Raw genomic sequence first — 19,686 nt, 5'->3', positions numbered from 1 at the left:
CTTGTGTCATGCACAAAGTAGATGTCCTAAGCAACTTCAAAAACTACAGTTTGTTAACAAGAAATTTGTGGAGTGGTTGAAAAATGAGTTTTAATGACTCCAACCTAAGTGTATGTAAACTTCCGACTTCAACTGTGTGTCACACACAGTGCATTCAGACCACATTCTAAAATGTATTTAAATAGTTTTTTTCTTCTTCAATTTGTAAACTTCAACTGTAGGTATCCCCCATTCCTTTCCCTTTATGTTTTGTGGAAAAATGTAGCACTGGTATTTGGACGTGAGCTAGCTTTTGTGTCGAGGTCAGCTGTTGTTGACTGGCCTTAACTAGCTATTGACTGAGTGGGCCTACACATTGCATACCCTTTAGTTAGTCCACACGTTTTTACATAAATGTTTCTAATTTTCTAATTTCAATAGCTCTTTGGTCATGTGACCTACTGACTTCAAACAAGGTTCAGAATGTCAACTCAGTGGGCATTTACATTGCACACCCTTCAGTTTGGGCTCGAGCCGTGGCTGGGGGAGCAGTCGCTCCGTCGCCCTCCTCTCGGAACCGTTGGAAGTTCGTTGTGCGGCCCATCTCGCGGTCTCTCGTGCGTGGTAGCGCAAGGGGCTGCGTCCGGGGTCGTCGGGGTGGTGTCAGTCCGCGGGCCGAAGGCGGTTCAGTGGGGGGTTGGGTCCGGCGGTTATGTATTATTTCATAGTTTTGATGTCTTCACTCTTTATTCTACAATGTAAAAAATAGAGCAAATGAAGAAAAACCCTTGAATGAGTAGGTGTATTTAAACCTTTGACTAGTGTTGTGATATTGCGTTTTTTTTCTTCTACAACCTTTCATATGCCTTTCGACCGTGATATATAGGCCTAAGGCCGAGACAATAGGAAGATAGTAGCCGAATAAATTCAACCACACCTTTGTTTTATCACTAAACTGGAGAGCAATATCTGTCTGGTGAAGTCCACAAAGCATATTGCATGTAACAAACAGTTACACGACGTACAGCGTGGTAAGTAATGTAGACCCACAGAGTTACCACAAGTCTGAAAGAAAACAGGAGCTGTCTCAACTATTCCAGCACCATTTCAACTTCAAAATGTCAACATCATGTAATCACCTCTGCTTAGTCTAATACAGTGACAACTAAAAGATACGGAAAACAACGTAGTCCAATCAACGTAAGCTAAATATGATGTGGCTGTCCATGGTTTCTGATTTCTGTGTGTGCGTGTGTTTGCAAGTAGAAAAACATGTTCACTCACCCTACTAGTAGAGAAACGCCAATGCCATCCTCCGCCATCCTCCTTTCTTTCATGTTGACAAAAAAGTCTATAAGTCTGTCATACAGTGCGCGCTTTTATTTTTTGTTTTCCAAGGTTACCTGGCTAAAATGCTTGCCCGCTAGCCTAACTTCCTTTCATGGGCATCGTTAGCTAGTTAACATTAGCCTTCTACATCTAGCTACATATTGAACTTCCATCCTAACGGGCCAGGGACACAACAATGTATGAATGAATGGTTGGATCAGAATCACCGTTATAATCGCAGTCACATGACATGCTAGTGCTAGAGATACCCCGTATTCTAGTCATGGAATAAATCGCCGAAAGAACTCCAGTTAGATGTTTTGGTGCCTGTGAAACAGTTTAAATGCACATTACATGAACTTTTTATTATAAACTGTGATTGCTTTTTGTAATGTGTGTTTTTCTTATAGAAGTTTATTTATTTTAATAGCTTTAATCTCCATCTTGTACATTTTATATAATTTTATTTTGTTTGGTTTTAAATTCTTATTGATTACTGTTTTTTTTGTATCACAGGGCACAACTGTAAAAGAGACTGTCTCAGCTTGTTCACCTGTTTAAATAAAGGTTAATAAAAACTAAAAACTTTTACATAAAAAAAAGAAAGAATTCTAGCTACCCTTGGCATCAATGAATACACGCCCCGGTTGTCATACTATCTTAGATATGATGGTAGGGAGATTTGAATTTAAAATTGAGCTTCAATCAATCCCATACTCTGTAATGAGTATGTCAGATTTTTAGAGTGTACCTACTTGTAGATAGCACAGTAATAAAGTAATAATCATCAGTAATATCATCCTGATATTCATCATAATTTCACTGAACCCACACTAACTGTACTCAACAAGGTTTATCGCTAAAGTGTGGTGGACCGTCCAGGCGTTACATTGCCCGCACCTCTATTTCTGTAAAACGAAACTCCACCGAGGCCAACTTCCATTGTGGGTGTTTTAGGCTGCCTGCCGCCACATCCCGAAACAGAACAACCGTTGATCCCTGTGTTGCAACTTCTCTCTTCTCAGGCTTTATAGTTAATACGAATAGAAAGGTAAGATTACAAATTACATGTATCTGTAAAGCTAGTTGCCAATTTCTAAAAACACATACCATCTTCAACTAATAGCACATTGCGGTTAAAACCGTCCTCTTTTGGTTTCAGTCTCTTCAATATTCTATTGTAGACGTTCATTGCGATAATGGATCTTGTATGTTAAACTAACATGACTTATTTGGCTATTTGATTTAATCCAATGAGGTGTGTTTATACTTTCCCCACTAATAAGAAACCAGAACTACTCTGAATTAGTGATGAAGAGAAACATGAATGGTTAATTAGAAAATAAGTCTTCATGGTTGCAAATCTTATTTCAAAAGCATGGAAGATTCGACAAGATACACTATATAATTGAAATATCAGGGTTTTGTTTTTCAATAGTCTTTCGTTTTCGTGTGTATTTATGTATACCGTATATGTAAACGTCAATATATAATTATTTCCTTTTGCTATTGCAAATAGTGTCTTGTAACCCGATGTGGCCTGGGCATCCTAAAGATTCACGAAACTATAATAATTTAATCAATCAAAAGTAAGGTTCAATTAATATATCTGTCAGAAAACAATGAGTACTTTGCATAGCCTATCATTTCATATAATTGTAATGTGCATGTGGTGGGTCAGTTATCGTATCTAGCAAGGTGACTGAACGGTATTGGCTGTAAAATGTGTTAGTATAAGGAAGGGAATGTATGATTTTACGTCATAGAAAAGTTGGTACTGCAGTCATATCAGAAAATCATCCTACAGATAGAGCAATCATGATGATTTTCAAAGTGAATCTTTGATATTATTCAATATTAATCTTCAACATTATTTGATACAGGCACAGGTCATTGTTTGCAGCAACAACAAAACTTTTTGGGGAAATGTTACATGTATACTGAATAGAAAAAGTGTTGGTCCCATGTTTAATGAACTGAAAGAAAAGATCCCCAAAATGTTTCATATACACAAAATGCTTATTTCTCTAAAATGTTGTGCACAAATTAGTTTGCATCCCTGTTAGTGAGCATTTCTCCTTTGCCAAGATAATCCATCCACCTGACAGCTGTGGCATATCAAGAAGCTGATTAAACATCATGATCATTACACAGGTGCACCTTGTACTGGGGACAATTAAAGGCTACTCTAAAATGTCACACAGCACAATGCCACAGTTGTCTTAAGTTTTGAGGGAGCGTGAAATTGGCATGCTGACTGCAGGCATGTCCACCAGAGCTGTTTCCAGATAATTTCATGTTCATTTCTCTACCATATGCCGTCATTATAGAGAATTTGGAAGTATGTCCAAAAAGCCCCACAACCGCAGACCACATGTAACCATGGCAGCCTAGGACCTCCACATCCGGCTTCTTCACCTGCGGGATTGTCTGAGACCAGCCACCCAGACAGCTGATGGAAATGTGGGTTTACACAACTGAAGAATTTCTGCACAAACTGTCATAAACGTCTCAGGGAAGCTCATCTGCATGCTCTTCGTCCTGACCAGGATCTTGACCTGACTGCAGTTTGGTGTTGTAACCAACTTCAGGATGCAATTGCTCACCTTCAATTGCCACTGCCATGCTGGTGAAGTGTGCTCTTCACGGATGAACGTCAGTTTCAACTGTGCCAGGCAGATGGCAGACCGCGTGCATGGCGACATGTGGGCCAGCGGTTTGCTGATGTCAACGTTGTGAACAGAGTGCTCCAGGGTGGGGGTGGAGTTATGGGCAGGCATAAGACAAGTATCGATGTGTACGACAGCGAGTTCCAGTTCCCGCTAATATTCAGTAACTTCGCACAGCCTCTGAAGAGAATTGGGGCAACATTCCACAGGCCACAATCAACAGCCTGATCAACTCTATGCGAAGGACATGTGTCTTGTTCCATGAGGCAAATAGTGGTCACACCAGATACGGACTGTTTTTTTAATCCACGCCCCTACCCTTTTCAAATATGTATTCCCAGTCACGTGAAATCCGTAGATTAGGGCCTAATTCATTTATATCAATTGACTGATTTCCTTATTTGAACTGTAACTCAGTAAAATCTTAGAAATTGTTGCGTGTTGCGTTTATATTTTTGTTCAGTGTAACTACTTCCTTTCATGGATTTAAAACCTCTTATCAGACCGATGCATTTCTCTCCCCACTAAATGTAATTCCTTCTCTTCCTCCCCCCCTTTCTTCCTTCCTTCCCTCCCTCCCTTCCTTCCCTTCTTTATCCCTTCTCTTCCTCCCTCCTTCCCTTTCTCCCTATCTCCTTCTTTCTCCTTGGGTGTGGTGTAGCCATGGCTGTCCACCAGCAGCAGATCACCACTGTAACAACCACCCAGAGGTCGGGGGAATGGAGCACAGGACTGTGTGACTGCTGCTCTGACATGGGCACCTGTAAGTCATCATAGAGTCACTTACCTAATATGCTCATCTCAAAACCCAGAACGAAATCTAGATTTATGTTTTTATTTTGTAATGTATATATATTTTTGGGTTATTTCTTTCCTCGGGCTCTTCTTTCAGAGAATATATTTGTTATATATTTAAATTAAAATCAGTCTGTCGTGACTAGAGACTAGTTCGAAGAATCTTGCACTTCATATACTTTGATTTACTGAGAGAATACTGTACCAACAACCAGACATATACCTGATACCCCCCGGCCCCAGGGAACCGACCTCCCCAGGGAAATCAGCTAACTTCCTGCACTTGAAACACATTTTGACATGGTGCAGAGAGAAACATGTGCAGTTTTATAATGCTATTCTACACGTATTGTCCTGAGGCTAAGAGAAAATGTTGCAGTTTTAAAGCTACATTTCCTTTGCAAATCTTACATGGGATGGGGGGGTCTAGGAGAAACGACCTCACTGGATAATGAAAAACAGGAAGCTCGAACCAAATGTGTGACGTCACATTCCAGTAACACAGTGGGGGCTGTGTTACTGGAATGTCAATAAACTGGTAAAATCAGATCCTTAAACGTTACAGGGTGGGATAGGGTTGGTTTTATCAGGACATTTTACACCAACATCCACAGTGAACAGGAGAGAAAGCTGAATTATTTTGATGCCATCCCTGCCCATACATTATCGTATACTTATTAGTCGGTTTCCTTAAAAATAAAGATTTGATCTGTGGTTGTTCGAGAGCTCTCTAGAGACTGAAGGAGAGGGGCAGAGGGAGGAAGTTAGGATAAATGATCGACGGAGAGAAGGAAGAAAGATCGGGAGAGGAGAAATATGTGTTGAAAATGAGTTAATTTACATACATTTGTTTATAGTTTTTCCTCTATTTTCACTCTATGATCAAACATTGTTTCATGACATTCTAATATGTTGTATATGAACTATCAAGTGTTACATACTACAGTCGTGGCCAAAAGTTTTGAGAATGACATAAATATAATTTTTCACAAGTTCTGCTGCCTCAGTTTGTATGATGGCAATTTGCCTTTACTCCAGAATGTTATGAATAGTGATCAGATGAATTGCAATTAATTGCAAAGTTCCTCTTTTCCATGCAAATGAACAGAATCCTCCCAAAAACATTTCCACTGCATCTCAGCCTTGCCACAAAAGGACCAGCTGACCTCATGTCAGTGAATCTCTCGTTAACACAGGTGTGAGTGTTGAGGAGTACAAGGCTGGAGATCACTCTGCCATGTTGATTGAGTTCGAATAACAGACTGGAAGCTTCAAAAGGAGGGTGGTGCTTGGAATCATTGTTCTTCCTCTGTCAACCATGGTTACCTGCAAGGAAACACGTGCCATCATCATTGCTTTGCAACAAAACCTTGGCTTCACAGCCAAGGATATTGCTGCCAGTAAGAATGCACCTAAATCAACCATTTATCAGATCATCAAGAACTTCAAGGAGAGCAGGTCAATTGTTGTGAAGAAGGGTTTAGGGCGCCCAAGAAAGTCCAGCAAGTGCCAGGACTGTCTCCTATGGTTGATTCCGCCGCGGGATCGGGGCACCACCAGTACAGAGCTTGCTAAAGAATGGCAGCAGGCAGGTGTGAGTGCATCTGCACGCACAGTGAGGCGAAGACTTTTGAGGGGTGGCCTGGTGTCAAGAAGGGCAGCAAATAAGCCAATTCTCTCCAGGAAAAACATCAGGGACAGACTGATATTCTGCAAAAGGTACAGGGATTGGACTGCTGAGGATTGGGGTAAAGTCATTTTCTCTGATGAATCCCATTTCCGATTGTTTGGGGCATCCGGAAAAAAGCAGCTTGTCTGGAGAAGACAAGGTGAGCGCTACCATCAGTCCTGTGTCATGCCAACAGTAAAGCATCCTGAGACCATTCATGTATGGGGTAGCTTCTCAGTCAAGGTAGTGGGCTCACTCACAACTTTGTCTAAGAACACAGCCATGAATAAAGAATGGTACCAACACATCCTCTGAGAGCAACTTCTCCCAACCATCCAGGAACAGTTTGGTGACGAACAATGCATTTTCCAGCATGATGGAGCACCTTGCCATAAGGCAAAAGTGATAACTAAGTGGCTCAGGGAACAAAAGATCAATATTTTGGGTCCATGGCCAGAAACTCCCCAGACCTTAATCCCATTGAGAACTTGTGGTCAATCCTCAAGAGGCGGGTGGAAAAACAAAACCCCACAAATTATGAGAAACTCCAAGCATTGATTATGCAAGAATGGGCTGCCATCAGTGTGGTCCAGAAGTTAATTGACAGCATGTCAAGGCGGATTGCAGAGGTCTTGAAAAAGAAAGGGCAACACTGCAAATATTGACTCTTTGCATCAACTTCATGTAATTGTCAATAAAAGCCTTTGTCACTTATGAAATGCTTGTAATTATACTTCAGTATTCCATAGTAACATTAGACAAAAATATCTAAAGACACTGAATCAGCAAACTTTGTGGAAGTTAATATTTGTGTCATTCTCAAAACTTTTGGTCATGACTGTACGTTGACCTTCAATTGTGTGTGTGTGTCTCCCAGGTTGCTGTGCCTTGTGGTGCTTCCCCTGTTTTCAGTGTCAGACGGCCTCCCACTTCGGCTGGTGTCTCTGCATGCCCCTCCTGGACCCATGTGCCTTTATGGCTGTCTCCTGCTGCATGCGCTCCTCCATGAGAGAACGCTACGGCATCCAGGTAAGAGCCCTGCGAGAGGGTGGGGGTGCCGATGGGGGAGAGCAGGGAGGGTGCGGTGAGAGTGGAAAAAGGGAGGGGGTAGGTGGGTGGTGGTTTCCACAGCACCCACATCCGTTGCCATCCACAGTGTTTCTTACTTTCCCATCTGAGGGGATATGGTTTTGGAAACTACCAGATGTTTGAGGTGTGAAAAAATAAAGTTGGTGCACTTCCCCCCCCCCCCCCCCCCACCACCCCTTTAAACCCACCCCTCAATGCTGTTGTTCTTAGTGTTGTTATTGCCTTGATTACCCTTTAAATATAACACTGAATATGGAGTTAAACTCAACCTTTTCTCTCTCCTTCTCCCCTTAACTTGTGCTACACCTGCTATTCTTCTCTCCACCTCTGTCCTCATCCCCTTTTAACTCTGTCCTGTTGACATGTTCTTGTCCTCTGCTTTCATTTTCTATCCATCTGTCCTTCCCTCTTCCCCCTCTCAGGGTTCGACGTGTGGAGACGTCGCATTGGTGTGTTGCTGCTACGTCTGTACCTGGTGCCAGATGGCTCGTGAGGTTAAGACTCAGACCACATCAGGCCCCCAACAGGTTCACGTGGTCACCCAACAGGTTCGCATGGCTTAGGACCCCAAAATGAGGGTAGGGACTAGATGGCAAAGTCTAGAAGGGTCTTAACTGCTGAGCAAGTGCTTTACTAACTTTTTGTTCCTTATATTGTGTAAAGGTTAAGGATCGGGCTTACAGTTTGGGTTTGTGGTTGAAAAATTACACAATTTCATAATTTCTAGCATAGCCAAATAGTGATGGCCATATCGAAATAGAATACCATTCCAGTTTATAGCAAAGATATGTTGAATGTACTGAATACTTCAGATGTGTCTGTAGGAGAGACATTTTATACCATTTACTCATCTCATAGTAACCATTGAATGTTAATCTCAGGCTTTAAAGGTCCAGTCCAGTCAAAAACGTGATTTGTCTGTGTTTTATATATATTTCCACACTATGAGGTTGGAATAATACTGTGAAATTGTGAAAATTATGATAATGCCCTTTTAGTGTAAGAGCTGTGTAAAAAGACTGCCTGAAATGTCCCCCTGTTTTGGTAGGAGGGAGTTTTGGCCTTCCATGTTGACATCACCAGGCTGTAAATGAGTTAGTAGACCAATGAGAAAGAGAGTTCCAAACCTCTCTGCCAATAACAGCAAATTGTCAGTTTTCCCCTCCTCACTTAAACCACACCCAGACAGTCCTAACAAAATCATTGCCTGAGAAATTGCTCTTTGCTAAGAATCTATTTTTGTACCTTTTTACCATTTGAATTGAAAACAATCACAGTAAGGTACTTAATTGTTACCCAGAAATGATTTGATGTTGAGATAAAAATGGCTGCATTGGACCTTTAAACATTTCTTTTACAGTTTAACATGCAGGCTACTTGCCTTTCTTGCACACTTTCACTTGTCTTTTATTACTATCCCTGACTTTGCTGATAGTTGCTCTACTGAGAAAAAGTTTGGTCTATTATGACTATTTGGTTGTCTTACCTCGCTACCAAAAGATGAGTACTTTAGATAAGTGTTAAATGACTAAATGTACTGTTGTAAATGTAAAATGCTTGAACCATGATTCAAACGGCAACAGCATTTAAAATTGAATGTTATATATAAATGATAGTGTATGCCATTTAGCAGACATGCGTGCATAAATATAACGTACCAGTGGTCCCGGGAAACGAACCCGTTACCCTGGTAGCGCCATCCTCTACCAACTGAGCTACAGCGGAACACTGTTTCCTCTGTTGCTTTGTCCTTGATTTCACCTGCTTGTTCAATAAGTGTTTTTAAATAAAGCATTTACACGTCTTACCTTTACAAAGTTGTTCAAAAGAGTATTGGTGATCCTTTTATGTGTGCCTTCGTCTGTGTGTGCGCGCATGTGGGTGTGCATGTGTGTGTTACCGTCAACAGTGTCCCACAAGATGTTCAGTACATTTATGACATTTATCTGTGACTGAACTCCAAAGAGGCCTATGTGTACTGTATCACAAAGCAGCATATAGTGAATGACTTACCTGTTTCCCTTTTTGAAAAAGTTAAAGATTAACACAAGTTAATGTGCAGTTAAGTTGAACTCAGTGAGAATGTTAAAAAAAGGAAAAAGGAAAAAACAGAAAGAAGATAAGATTTCCAGATAAACGTTTTATTTCAACGGTTTCAATCAAGACAATACTATATGTTTGCTCTCAGTCTTCTTTGCTCTCTCCATCCATTGTCTTGGAAGTGCAGCACTGGCACAGTAGAGAGCTACACACACACACACACACAAGCATTTAGTATCAGATCACAGAAAATGGTGCATGCAACAGTCGTACCAATAGGTAACACACACAGACACACACTCACTCCTACCTGTTGGGTGTCAGCTTGGTAGAGGCAGAGCGGACCAGAGTTCCTACTGCTCCCAGCCCCTCCAATTGAAGCCCCACTTTACCGAACACAGCAACTGCCTGCCGAGTCCTGACACACACACACACACACACACACACACACACACACACACACACACACACACACACACACACACACACACACACACACACACACACACACACACACACACACACACACACACACGCTCTTACTAACACCTCACCCCAGAGCCCACTTCTGCTACTCGCTATTACTCCTACTATTACTTGTTATTGTTGACTTCATTGTTATTATTGATAATTGATTAATGTACTTCTTTGTTGAGGGCGCTAACACGTAAGCATTTCACTGCACATTTTATACATGCTATAAACTGTGATTGTGACGAATAAATGTGATTTGATTTTAGCCAAATTTTTCACCAAACAAGCCTTTTGTTATCAGCATCATATTCAGCGACCACCATTTCATTTGGTTGCATAAAGAAACACTAATAAAATAATGATAAGACTTGAGGAAATGTGGTTGTTTTCTTTTAGTTACCAGTCCTCTGCGATGGTTCAGAGATGATGATAATAATCGAAAGGGGCAAATAAGAACAGACTCGTCTCAAAATGTCTGCTGACTTCTCTTTCTTCCTCCGAGGCCTCAGCTTTTAACCATACCGTTCCCTTGATTTCCTTCCCTTTGCTCTCATTTGTTGTCTCACTCTCCTCTTTTTACTCCCCCCTCCCCTTCAATCCCCATCTCTAACACATTTCCAACTGTCCAGATCTTCGCTCGCTCCTCCACTCTCTTTCTCACAAGGTATTCCTCCCTTTCTTTCTCTCTGCCCCCCCCCCCCCCCCCCCCCCCCCCCCCCACACACACACACTCACATCTCAGTGACATTGTTGGATTGCTGTCTGATAGCCTCCAGCTGTGTGCCGACGTCACTCTGCTTCTGTCTGTCCTGTCTGTCTCTCTGCCAGTGGGACACCAGGGTACCCATGTCCTTCTGGAAGGCCCTCAGCACCCCCAGGGTCTCCCGGTGCTCCTGGCGCCCCTCCTCATAGGCCGCGCGCAGGTGCTCTACGTCCATCCTATAGGGGGTTAGAGGTTAGGGGGGAGAAGGCCACATACTGTAAATCAATCTTTTTCATGAAACTTGTGTTTTTTTGGTTTGCTGAATATGGTGAAAGGAAATGTAAATGTGTGTCTGTGTCTGTTTGATTCTGTATGTAATGAAAAGCGCTGTATAAAATACATCTATTAGTATTATTATTATTATTCTTCTGATTGGCTGCCTGCATCTATACTGCCAGTACCTCAGGTCAGTGATGGCATGGAGGGCTGCTGCCCTCTCCTTCCCCCGCTGGGCACAGCTGGTCAGGGTGGCGGTTCCAGGGCTTGTGGTCCTGGGGCAGCAGTGGCCCTGGGTCAGGGTGGCATTGGCCTCGGTCAGGCAAGTCTCGGATGGGCTGCGCGCCACGGAACGGTGAGTCAGGCAGTGGTGGTGTGTACACTGGGACAGGTTGGAGGGCACCTGGTTCACCTGGGAGGTGGAAAGGATCTTGGTGGGGGCGTCTGCCAGCAAGAGAGGGTTGGCGGAGTGGAAGAGGGAGTGAGAGGGCGAGTGAGGGGGGCGGTGGTGGGTGGTGGAGAGGAGGTGGTGGGTGGTCGGTATTGGGGTTGGGTCCAGGGCTTCGTTGCTCTGAGCCTCCACCAAGCGTTTCAGAAGAGTCCGCAGTGTTTCCTGAAAATAACGTACAAACCTGAAAATCTAGTATAGAATGAATTCATTTAGCTACAGCAGAAAAACTTCTGTTAAAGTAGCATTCCATGTACAATATACTGTATCTATTTGGAATTTGTCTTCAGCATGGCATATTTAGCAACATATTTATTCCGCAGTCATGAGAAAGCTATCAACGCTAGAACATTTTATCCCTCTTCACATTTGCCATGGTCTCCCTCTTTCTCTCTCTCTCTTTCGCTCCTCCCTTTTTCCACCTCCTTCTTTCACCTGGACTGTGACCACGCTGCGATGAATTAGCTCCATCTTCCATTTGACACTGTCGCTCTCTCTCTCCACTCCCCTGCACTCCTCCTATGAGAAAGGGAGGGAAGGAAGTTAACTATTATTTGCATCCGGGAAAGACCTGGCAAGATGCCAGCATTACGAGCTGACAGAGTAGTTAGTAGAGAACAAACATCTCCACACACATCTGTTGCGGTTAAAGGTTCACTGCAGCCGTATTCATGTCAATATCAAAGATTTTCTGGGTAAGAATTAAGTACCTTACATTGATTGTTTAATTAAAATGGTCAAAAGGAAACAAAAATAGATTCTTATCAAAAAGCTATTTCTCAAGATAGGACTGTCTGGGAGTGGCCTGAGTGAGGGACCTAATTGGAGGAGCCTAATGGGTGGGAAATGTAACCTGAAAACAAACTATTATTGTCAGAGAGGAGGGCAAACTCTTTATTGGTCTGTTAACTTATATTGTCTGGCGATGGTGTCAGCCGGTCCACAAACCCCACCTGTGCAAACAAGCTGAAATGTCAGTCTTTTCAAACAGAAAGAAACCCCAATACTACTTGAACCCAGCCCACCGTTTTAGTTGCTTTCTGTCTGTTACTCACCTCTAGTTCATACAGACAGTGGGTGATCTCAGAGGGCACTAGCCTCTTGGGTAAACTATGGAATTCCTGCAGGGACAAAAGCCAAAGAAAATACAGAAACAAACAAGACAGATGTTTCTTATAATGCTGCAGAATCTAATCTATACAATAGTATTCAAAGCCTTGCCACATGTTTTTCACTTCCTGGGTGGTGGATTTAACCACACTTCCTGAGTGGTAGATGTAACCATTGCAAATGTAAAAACACAATAGCTTCAACATCAAAATAGCTCATTCAAACAACCTTAATGATAATAGTGGGTTTTCTTTTCAGTTTTTAAGTACTTTTACAAGGGACTCATTGAATAACATTGAATGGGAATAACTTGTGTAACTCTCACTCCATCCTCAACCAATATGTACCATCCACCCATCTCCCAATATGTTAAAGCAAACAACCCCAAACATCAGTTCTACACTGCCTGACCTGTAGGTACTTTGATGGGCTCTCAGTTGAAGTCCCCTCCACATCATGTCTCTTTTTCCTTTTCTCTTTACTTGCTTTGAGGTTTACCACCATTAAGCCTTCCTCCTCGTCTTCCTCATCGATGGACTCAAGGGACCCCGAATCCTCATCACCCTCAGGGTGCAACTCGTTGGCGCCGTCCCTGGCGTCCTGCCAGTTCTCCTCGTGCTCCGTGCCCAAACTCTTTTTTCCGTCGCTGCACTTCCCCTCCCCACCTGCAGGCAGCGCTATGGCCTCCAGGGAAAGCCGGCTGCTGTGGGAGCTCCTGGGGTTCAGGGTGGTGTCACTGGTAGGCTGGAGCTCCACTCTAGAGTCTGATAGAGAAGGGGAAAGGGGAAAGGTAGTCTATTATGTTTCATGGGCCAAATATGGTTTTGAACAAAAGCCTCCACACACTGTGGTTCTTCAGGACTAGAGTTGTCCACCTTGATTTAAACTTCCAATAATGTCCAAATCTCAAATGACACCCTATTACTTTAGTAGTGCACTACTTTAAAGACAAGAGGCTCTGGTCAGTAGTGCACTATATTGGGAAAATGATGTCATGGTTTGAGATGCCATGGGTTAAAGGGTAAACCATGGTGGACAACTTTGATCCTGATGAGTTGTAGTACACAGCATGTGGGGAACTGGAAAACACTAGCGGAAACATGACAAGGCTATAGGCAATTGCATGCATGCACACACACACATGCACTTAGGCCTGCACACACACACACAGAGACACAAATGGACATGGCACCCTGGGTCCTCTCCAAATACTACCGCTTCACCATCGAGAACATCCAGACTGGTTGCATTACGGCCCGGTACCATGATTTAAACCACATGGAACCTTGCACATGACTGACTGACATGAAAAGATGTTTGCTGGCACCTAATTTTGTATTTTGTATTTTTATCACGGATAAATTTCAAAAAATACTCTGATCATAAACGTATCCAGAAAATTGCACATATCCGTTATGATACTGGTTTTGTCCGACTACTCGGCACACCCCTAATAAGGTCTGATACCGACAGGCTCATCTCTGCTACAAGCCATTTGATGAACACTTGAACTGGACTGACCACCTGCTCTGATTCTCTATACCTTAGCGCAGATGCATTCGCGCACTCCCACACAGACCTCAGGGTTCTCCCCAAAGAATATGAGAAATAGTGGTGAGCGGGTCAACGGTTTGTTCACCCGCTCCCGCAATTGCTAATAACCCATCTTCAACCGCCTGACTATATGTGATAAAGTGAAAATCTGAAGCCCGCACCCGACTCTAACACCCGCAAAATATAGAAAATTAGCTGTAGGCTACAGCCAGAGACAGTGGAATGATTTTTTTGACCGGGGTTGCAGGACTATTTTGTTGTTGCCTAATTTAGACATGTTTCTGCATATCATTTCCAATATTTTGGTCAGCTACTTGTTAGTCAACTGGTCTGTAATTAGATACAGTGCCTTGCGAAAGTATTCGGCCCCCTTGAACTTTGCGACCTTTTGCCACATTTCAGGCTTCAAACATAAAGTTATAAAACTGTATTTTTTTGTGAAGAATCAACAACAAGTGGGACACAATCATGAAGTGGAACGACATTTATTGGATATTTCAAACTTTTTTAACAAATCAAAAACTGAAAAATTGGGCGTGCAAAATTATTCAGCCCCCTTAAGTTAATACTTTGTAGCGCCACCTTTTGCTGCAATTACAGCTGTAAGTCGCTTGGGGTATGTCTCTATCAGTTTTGCACATTGAGAGACTGACATTTTTTCCCATTCCTCCTTGCAAAACAGCTCGAGCTCAGTGAGGTTGGATGGAGAGCATTTGTGAACAGCAGTTTTCAGTTCTTTCCACAGATTCTCGATTGGATTCAGGTCTGGACTTTGACTTGGCCATTCTAACACCTGGATATGTTTATTTTTTAACCATTCCATTGTAGATTTTGCTTTATGTTTTGGATCATTGTCTTGTTGGAAGACAAATCTCCGTCCCAGTCTCAGGTCTTTTGCAGACTCCATCAGGTTTTCTTCCAGAATGGTCCTGTATTTGGCTCCATCCATCTTCCCATCAATTTTAACCATCTTCCCTGTCCCTGCTGAAGAAAAGCAGGCCCAAACCATGATGCTGCCACCACCATGTTTGACAGTGGGGATGGTGTGTTCAAGGTGATGAGCTGTGTTGCTTTTACGCCATTGCATTGTTGCCAAAAAGTTCAATTTTGGTTTCATCTGACCAGAGCACCTTCTTCCACATGTTTGGTGTGTCTCCCAGGTGGCTTATGGCAAACTTTAACCAACACTTTTTATGGATATCTTTAAGAAATGGCTTTCTTCTTGCCACTCTTCCATAAAGGCCAGATTTGTGCAATATACGACTGATTGTTGTCCTATGGACAGAGTCTCCCACCTCAGCTGTAGATCTCTGCAGTTCATCCAGAGTGATCATGGGCCTCTTGGCTGCATCTCTGATCAGTCTTCTCCTTGTATGAGCTGAAAGTTTAGAGGGACGGCCAGGTCTTGCTAGATTTGCAGTGGTCTGATACTCCTTCCATTTCAATATTATCGCTTGCACAGTGCTCCTTGGGATGTTTAAAGCTTGGGAAATCTTTTTGTATCCAAATCCGGCTTTAAACTTCTTCACAACAGTATCTCGGACCTGCCTGGTGTGTTCCTTGTTCTTCATGATGCTCTCTGCGCTTTTAACGGACCTCTGAGACTATCACAGTGCAGGTGCATTTATACGGAGACTTGATTACACACAGGTGGATTGTATTTATCCTCATTAGTCATTTAGGTCAACATTGGATCATTCAGAGATCCTCACTGAACTTCTGGAAAGAGTTTGCTGCACTGAAAGTAAAGGGGCTGAATAATTTTGCACGCCCAATTTTTCAGTTTTGGATTTGTTAAAAAAGTTTGAAATTTTCAATAAATGTCGTACCACTTCATGATTGTGTCCCACTTGTTGTTGATTCTTCACAAAAAAAATACAGTTTTATATCTTTATGTTTGAAGCCTGAAATATGGCAAAAGGTCGCAAAGTTCAAGGGGGCCGAATACTTTCGCAAGGCACTGTACATGCAGCTTATCTTCTGTCATTATACAGTATGTTGCACTAGAAGACTAAATAAACCATTGCTCACCAGAAGAATGTCATAAATGGTAGAACGAATGCCCTAAAGCAGGGGTGTCAAACTCAATCAGCACACAGGCCATATTGGAAAAACACAAATAGCCTATTAAAAAAACGTGCATTACAACTGCCACAAAAACTGGCCTAAAATATAGCCCTTTATAATGTCCACTTACAGTGCTTTTGGCAAGTTTTCAGACCCCTTGACCTTTTCCACATTTTGTGACATTACGGCCTTATTCTAAAATGGATTAAATAAAACAATTTCCTCAGCAATCTACACACAATACCCCATAATGACAAAGTGAAAACAGTTTTGACATTTTTGTTAATGTATTATTAAAAATTATTTACATAAGTATTCAGACCCTTTGCTATGTGACTCGAAATTGAGCTCAGGTCTATCCTTTTCCATTGATCATCCTTGAGATGTTTCTACAACTTCATTGGAGTCCACCTGTGGTAAATTCACTGATTGGACATGATTTGGAAAGGCACACACCTGTCTATATAAGGTCCCACACTTGACTGTGCATGTCAGAGGAAAAACCAAGCTATGAAGTCGAAGGAATTGTCCATAGAGCTCCGAGACAGGATTGTGTCAAGGCACAGATCTGGGAATGGGTAACAATACATTTCTGCATTATTGAAGGTTCCTAAGAACACAGTGGCCTCCATCATTCTTAAATAGAAGAAGTTTGAAACCACCAAGACTTTTCCTAGAGCTGGCCGCCCGGCAAAACTGAGAAATCGGGGGCCTTGGTCAGGGTGGTGACCAAGAACTCGATGGTCACTCTGACAGGGCTCTAGAGTTCCTCTGTGGAGATGGGAGAACCTTCCAGAAGAACAACCATCTCTGCAGCACTCCACCAATTAGGCCTTTATGGTAGAGTGGCCAGACGAAATCACACATGCAATGAGAAAAAATATTCTCTGGTCTGAGGAAACCAAGATTGAACTCTTTGGCCTGAATACCGAGCATCGCGTCTGGAGGAAACCTGGCACCATCCCTACGTTGACATAGGCGACATGAGCAGACGCTCAGGGGTGGCACATTTTTCTATAGATTGCAGGTATTGGCAGTTACAGCTGTTAAAGTCCAAATGGGGACAGTGCCCTGCTACAGGCCTCCCACCGGCCATACTCAGCAGCACAAACTTGTTAAAAAAATTCCAGAGTCTTATTAAGATTGATAAATACTGAACAATTTAAACAATTGCCCCCCAATCCCCCCTCCCACAAAACACACGTAAACATTGGACTATAAATTGTGCCTTCCTCTATTATACTTATGCTAAAATATTTACTCTATTCTACTGAGTCATTTACTTTATGTTCGTATTCTTATCCTTTATTATTTCTTGTTGTTGTTGCATCGAGAAGCATTATCCCGCACATATGACTAATGAAACTTGAAACACACAAATGCTCAAGGGCTTTGAACTTGAGTGCACTTCTAGAAATGATTAAACCCTTTCCTCACATATTTCCTGTATCAATTGGGTGTGTTGTATCTTTCACTTTCTTTTCTCATGAAATTAGTAAGTGTTTAGATAAGGTGGGGGAGGGAAAGTGAGACAGAGACAGAGACAGAGAGAGAGACAGAGAGAGAGAGAGAGAGAGAGAGAGAGAGAGAGAGAGAGAGAGAGAGAGAGAGAGAGAGAGAGAGAGAGAAAGAGAGATATAAATGACTGAGAAATGACTGAAGATTTTTTCTGTAAGAGATGCGAGACAGAAAGGGAGTGCCCCATAAAGTTACACATGGGGTTAAGGTGAAAGGAGAAGTGTGTGTAAGAAACTGGGCATCCATCCACAGAAAGAAGTAAAGAAGAGAAAGAGACCCCAGGACGAGTAGCATCGTAATAAAATAAAAATACAGAGAGAGAGAGAGAGAGAGAGAGAGAGAGAGAGAGAGAGAGAGAGAGAGACAGAGAGAGAGAGAGATAGAAATCAATGGCTGTGGTTGGTCCATACCTGAGTGTAGCGATAGCACCCCCTCCAGGCTGTCCAGGGAAAGTGCACTGTGTGCTGAATGCGGATGCGCATTGGTGAGCAGGTCCGTGGAGGCGAAAGAGCGGCGGATTCCTAAACTCAAATGGTGTGACTGAATTTGACCAATTCTGATTTACACACACAACAGACAGCACAGGGAGAGGGAGAGGGATTGAAACATTTTCACATGCAAGGAATCATTAAAAAAAGGCATCTCGGATTTGCTATCAGTCATCTTCCAATCAATAAACCACAAGTGCGCTTGATGGAGATCACAGATTATCCGAATATTATTGGACCTAGCTATAAAATAAACATTCTTACCGAAGAGATGGTGGTGATTTATGGTCTGGAAAGCGTATCTCTTGAGCACCTGTCGATAGAGCCTTGTCGCTGGCCCGTCTCAACTCCCGAGACATATAGATGGTGGTGCATTTGGATTGGTCCGACATTCTCTTTTCCTAAATTCTCCGAAAATACTCAGAGGATAGAGAGGAAAAGGAAACCGGATCTACACATCTATATGATCGGCCTTTGAATGTAACTGTAACCAGCCATTCTAGAATTACAAGACAGAGAACTTCACTATGTGATGTCATAATGTAATTTCGATGCAAATGTGAGCTCACCAAAAAATAGAACTATGCAACAATACATCACGTAGCCTAAATACATTTTGTCAGATTAAAACAATTACAAAAAATGACCACTAGATGGCAATGTTGCATAAATCAAGAACCACAGAAAAATGACAAACGCCACATTTTGTCCCTCTAATAAACGATTCGTTATAAGTGATTGGTTGACTCTAACACATATAAACCATATCATTATGTATAAAATATTCTCAAACATGCACAAAAAAACATTCCAGCATGTCAGTGTTTTCCTCCCAATTTATAATTGCAGCAAGTGACTGCAGACATTATCATTTTGCTCGTCATCAGTAGGCCTATCACAAGTGTTTGTCTGTCGCACTTGTGATATCAGAGCTGCATGTGTACATGCCATCCGTTTCCTGTGTGCGCTGTCCAAGGTGCTGCAGTCGGGATTATGGTTAACCATCAGGGTGAGCTGAGATGTCAAGCAAAGTTGAGCTCACTGCTCTCATCCTGTGTAAAGGTTAAATAATTTACATCTTAGTCATTTAGCAGACCCTCTTATCCAGAGCGACTTGGGTAAAGTGCCTTGCTCAAGGGCACATCAACAGATTTTTCACCTAGTCTGCGATTTGAACCAGCAACCCTTTAGGTTACTGACCCAACTTATCTCAACTGCCAGGCTACCTGCCACCCTTATCTGAGAACAGCCTATAGAACCAGATCCCAAGGTAATTTAGTTTTTTAACTAGGAAAATTAGGCTATTGGATGTTGGATAATGCAGATTTTATTTTCAAATGAGTCACTCAGAATGTCCTGATGTACACCCCCCCCCCCCCCCCCCACACACACACACACACACTTATTTTTTTTTATCTTCATCACCGAAACAGGAAGTTTAACGACTGCAGAGCGTGTTCTCATTTACTCCTCTCGAG

The 19,686-nt window shown here is 42.5% G+C and overlaps 2 protein-coding genes across 2 annotated transcripts; one reads left to right on the top strand and one right to left on the bottom strand.

Annotated features, from left to right (window-relative positions):
- The first annotated feature begins 2,163 nt into the window (after window positions 1-2,163).
- Window positions 2,164-9,634, top strand: LOC139416082 (placenta-specific gene 8 protein-like). The gene is made up of 4 exons (XM_071164343.1): window positions 2,164-2,359; window positions 4,639-4,740; window positions 7,319-7,470; window positions 7,953-9,634. Exons 2-4 carry the CDS (start codon window positions 4,641-4,643, stop codon window positions 8,091-8,093), a joined length of 393 nt encoding a protein of 130 aa, XP_071020444.1. The 5' UTR covers window positions 2,164-2,359; window positions 4,639-4,640; the 3' UTR covers window positions 8,094-9,634.
- Window positions 9,635-9,682: 48 nt separating this feature from the next.
- On the bottom strand, window positions 9,683-18,600 carry LOC139417511 (uncharacterized). The gene is made up of 9 exons (XM_071166774.1): window positions 18,473-18,600; window positions 18,131-18,276; window positions 12,993-13,345; window positions 12,527-12,592; window positions 11,907-11,990; window positions 11,209-11,636; window positions 10,780-10,983; window positions 9,881-9,988; window positions 9,683-9,775 (listed from the first exon to the last, which is right to left on the bottom strand). Exons 1-9 carry the CDS (start codon window positions 18,598-18,600, stop codon window positions 9,715-9,717), a joined length of 1,578 nt encoding a protein of 525 aa, XP_071022875.1. The 3' UTR covers window positions 9,683-9,714.
- Between the last annotated feature and the right edge of the window lie 1,086 nt (window positions 18,601-19,686).

The sequence above is a fragment of the Oncorhynchus clarkii genome, chromosome 9 (genome assembly GCF_045791955.1).
Source record: "Oncorhynchus clarkii lewisi isolate Uvic-CL-2024 chromosome 9, UVic_Ocla_1.0, whole genome shotgun sequence".
NCBI lineage: Eukaryota > Metazoa > Chordata > Actinopteri > Salmoniformes > Salmonidae > Oncorhynchus > Oncorhynchus clarkii.
Note: the sequence above shows the minus strand (reverse complement) of the source record. Positions and strands in the feature narration are given on the sequence as shown.

What these genes read in the sequence shown, in the direction of transcription:
- LOC139417511 (XM_071166774.1), bottom strand. Translation starts at nt 18,600, where the DNA reads ATGTCGGACCAATCCAAATGCACCACCATCTATATGTCTCGGGAGTTG. An exon ending in AAATCACCACCATCTCTTCG is followed by an intron (nt 18,277 to 18,472) that starts GTAAGAATGTTT and finishes TGTGTAAATCAG; the next exon opens with AATTGGTCAAATTCAGTCAC. An exon ending in CATGCCATCACTGACCTGAG is followed by an intron (nt 10,984 to 11,208) that starts GTACTGGCAGTA and finishes AACCCCCTATAG; the next exon opens with GATGGACGTAGAGCACCTGC.
- LOC139416082 (XM_071164343.1), top strand. Translation starts at nt 4,641, where the DNA reads ATGGCTGTCCACCAGCAGCAGATCACCACTGTAACAACCACCCAGAGG. An exon ending in CTGCTCTGACATGGGCACCT is followed by an intron (nt 4,741 to 7,318) that starts GTAAGTCATCAT and finishes TGTGTCTCCCAG; the next exon opens with GTTGCTGTGCCTTGTGGTGC. An exon ending in GAGAACGCTACGGCATCCAG is followed by an intron (nt 7,471 to 7,952) that starts GTAAGAGCCCTG and finishes TCCCCCTCTCAG; the next exon opens with GGTTCGACGTGTGGAGACGT.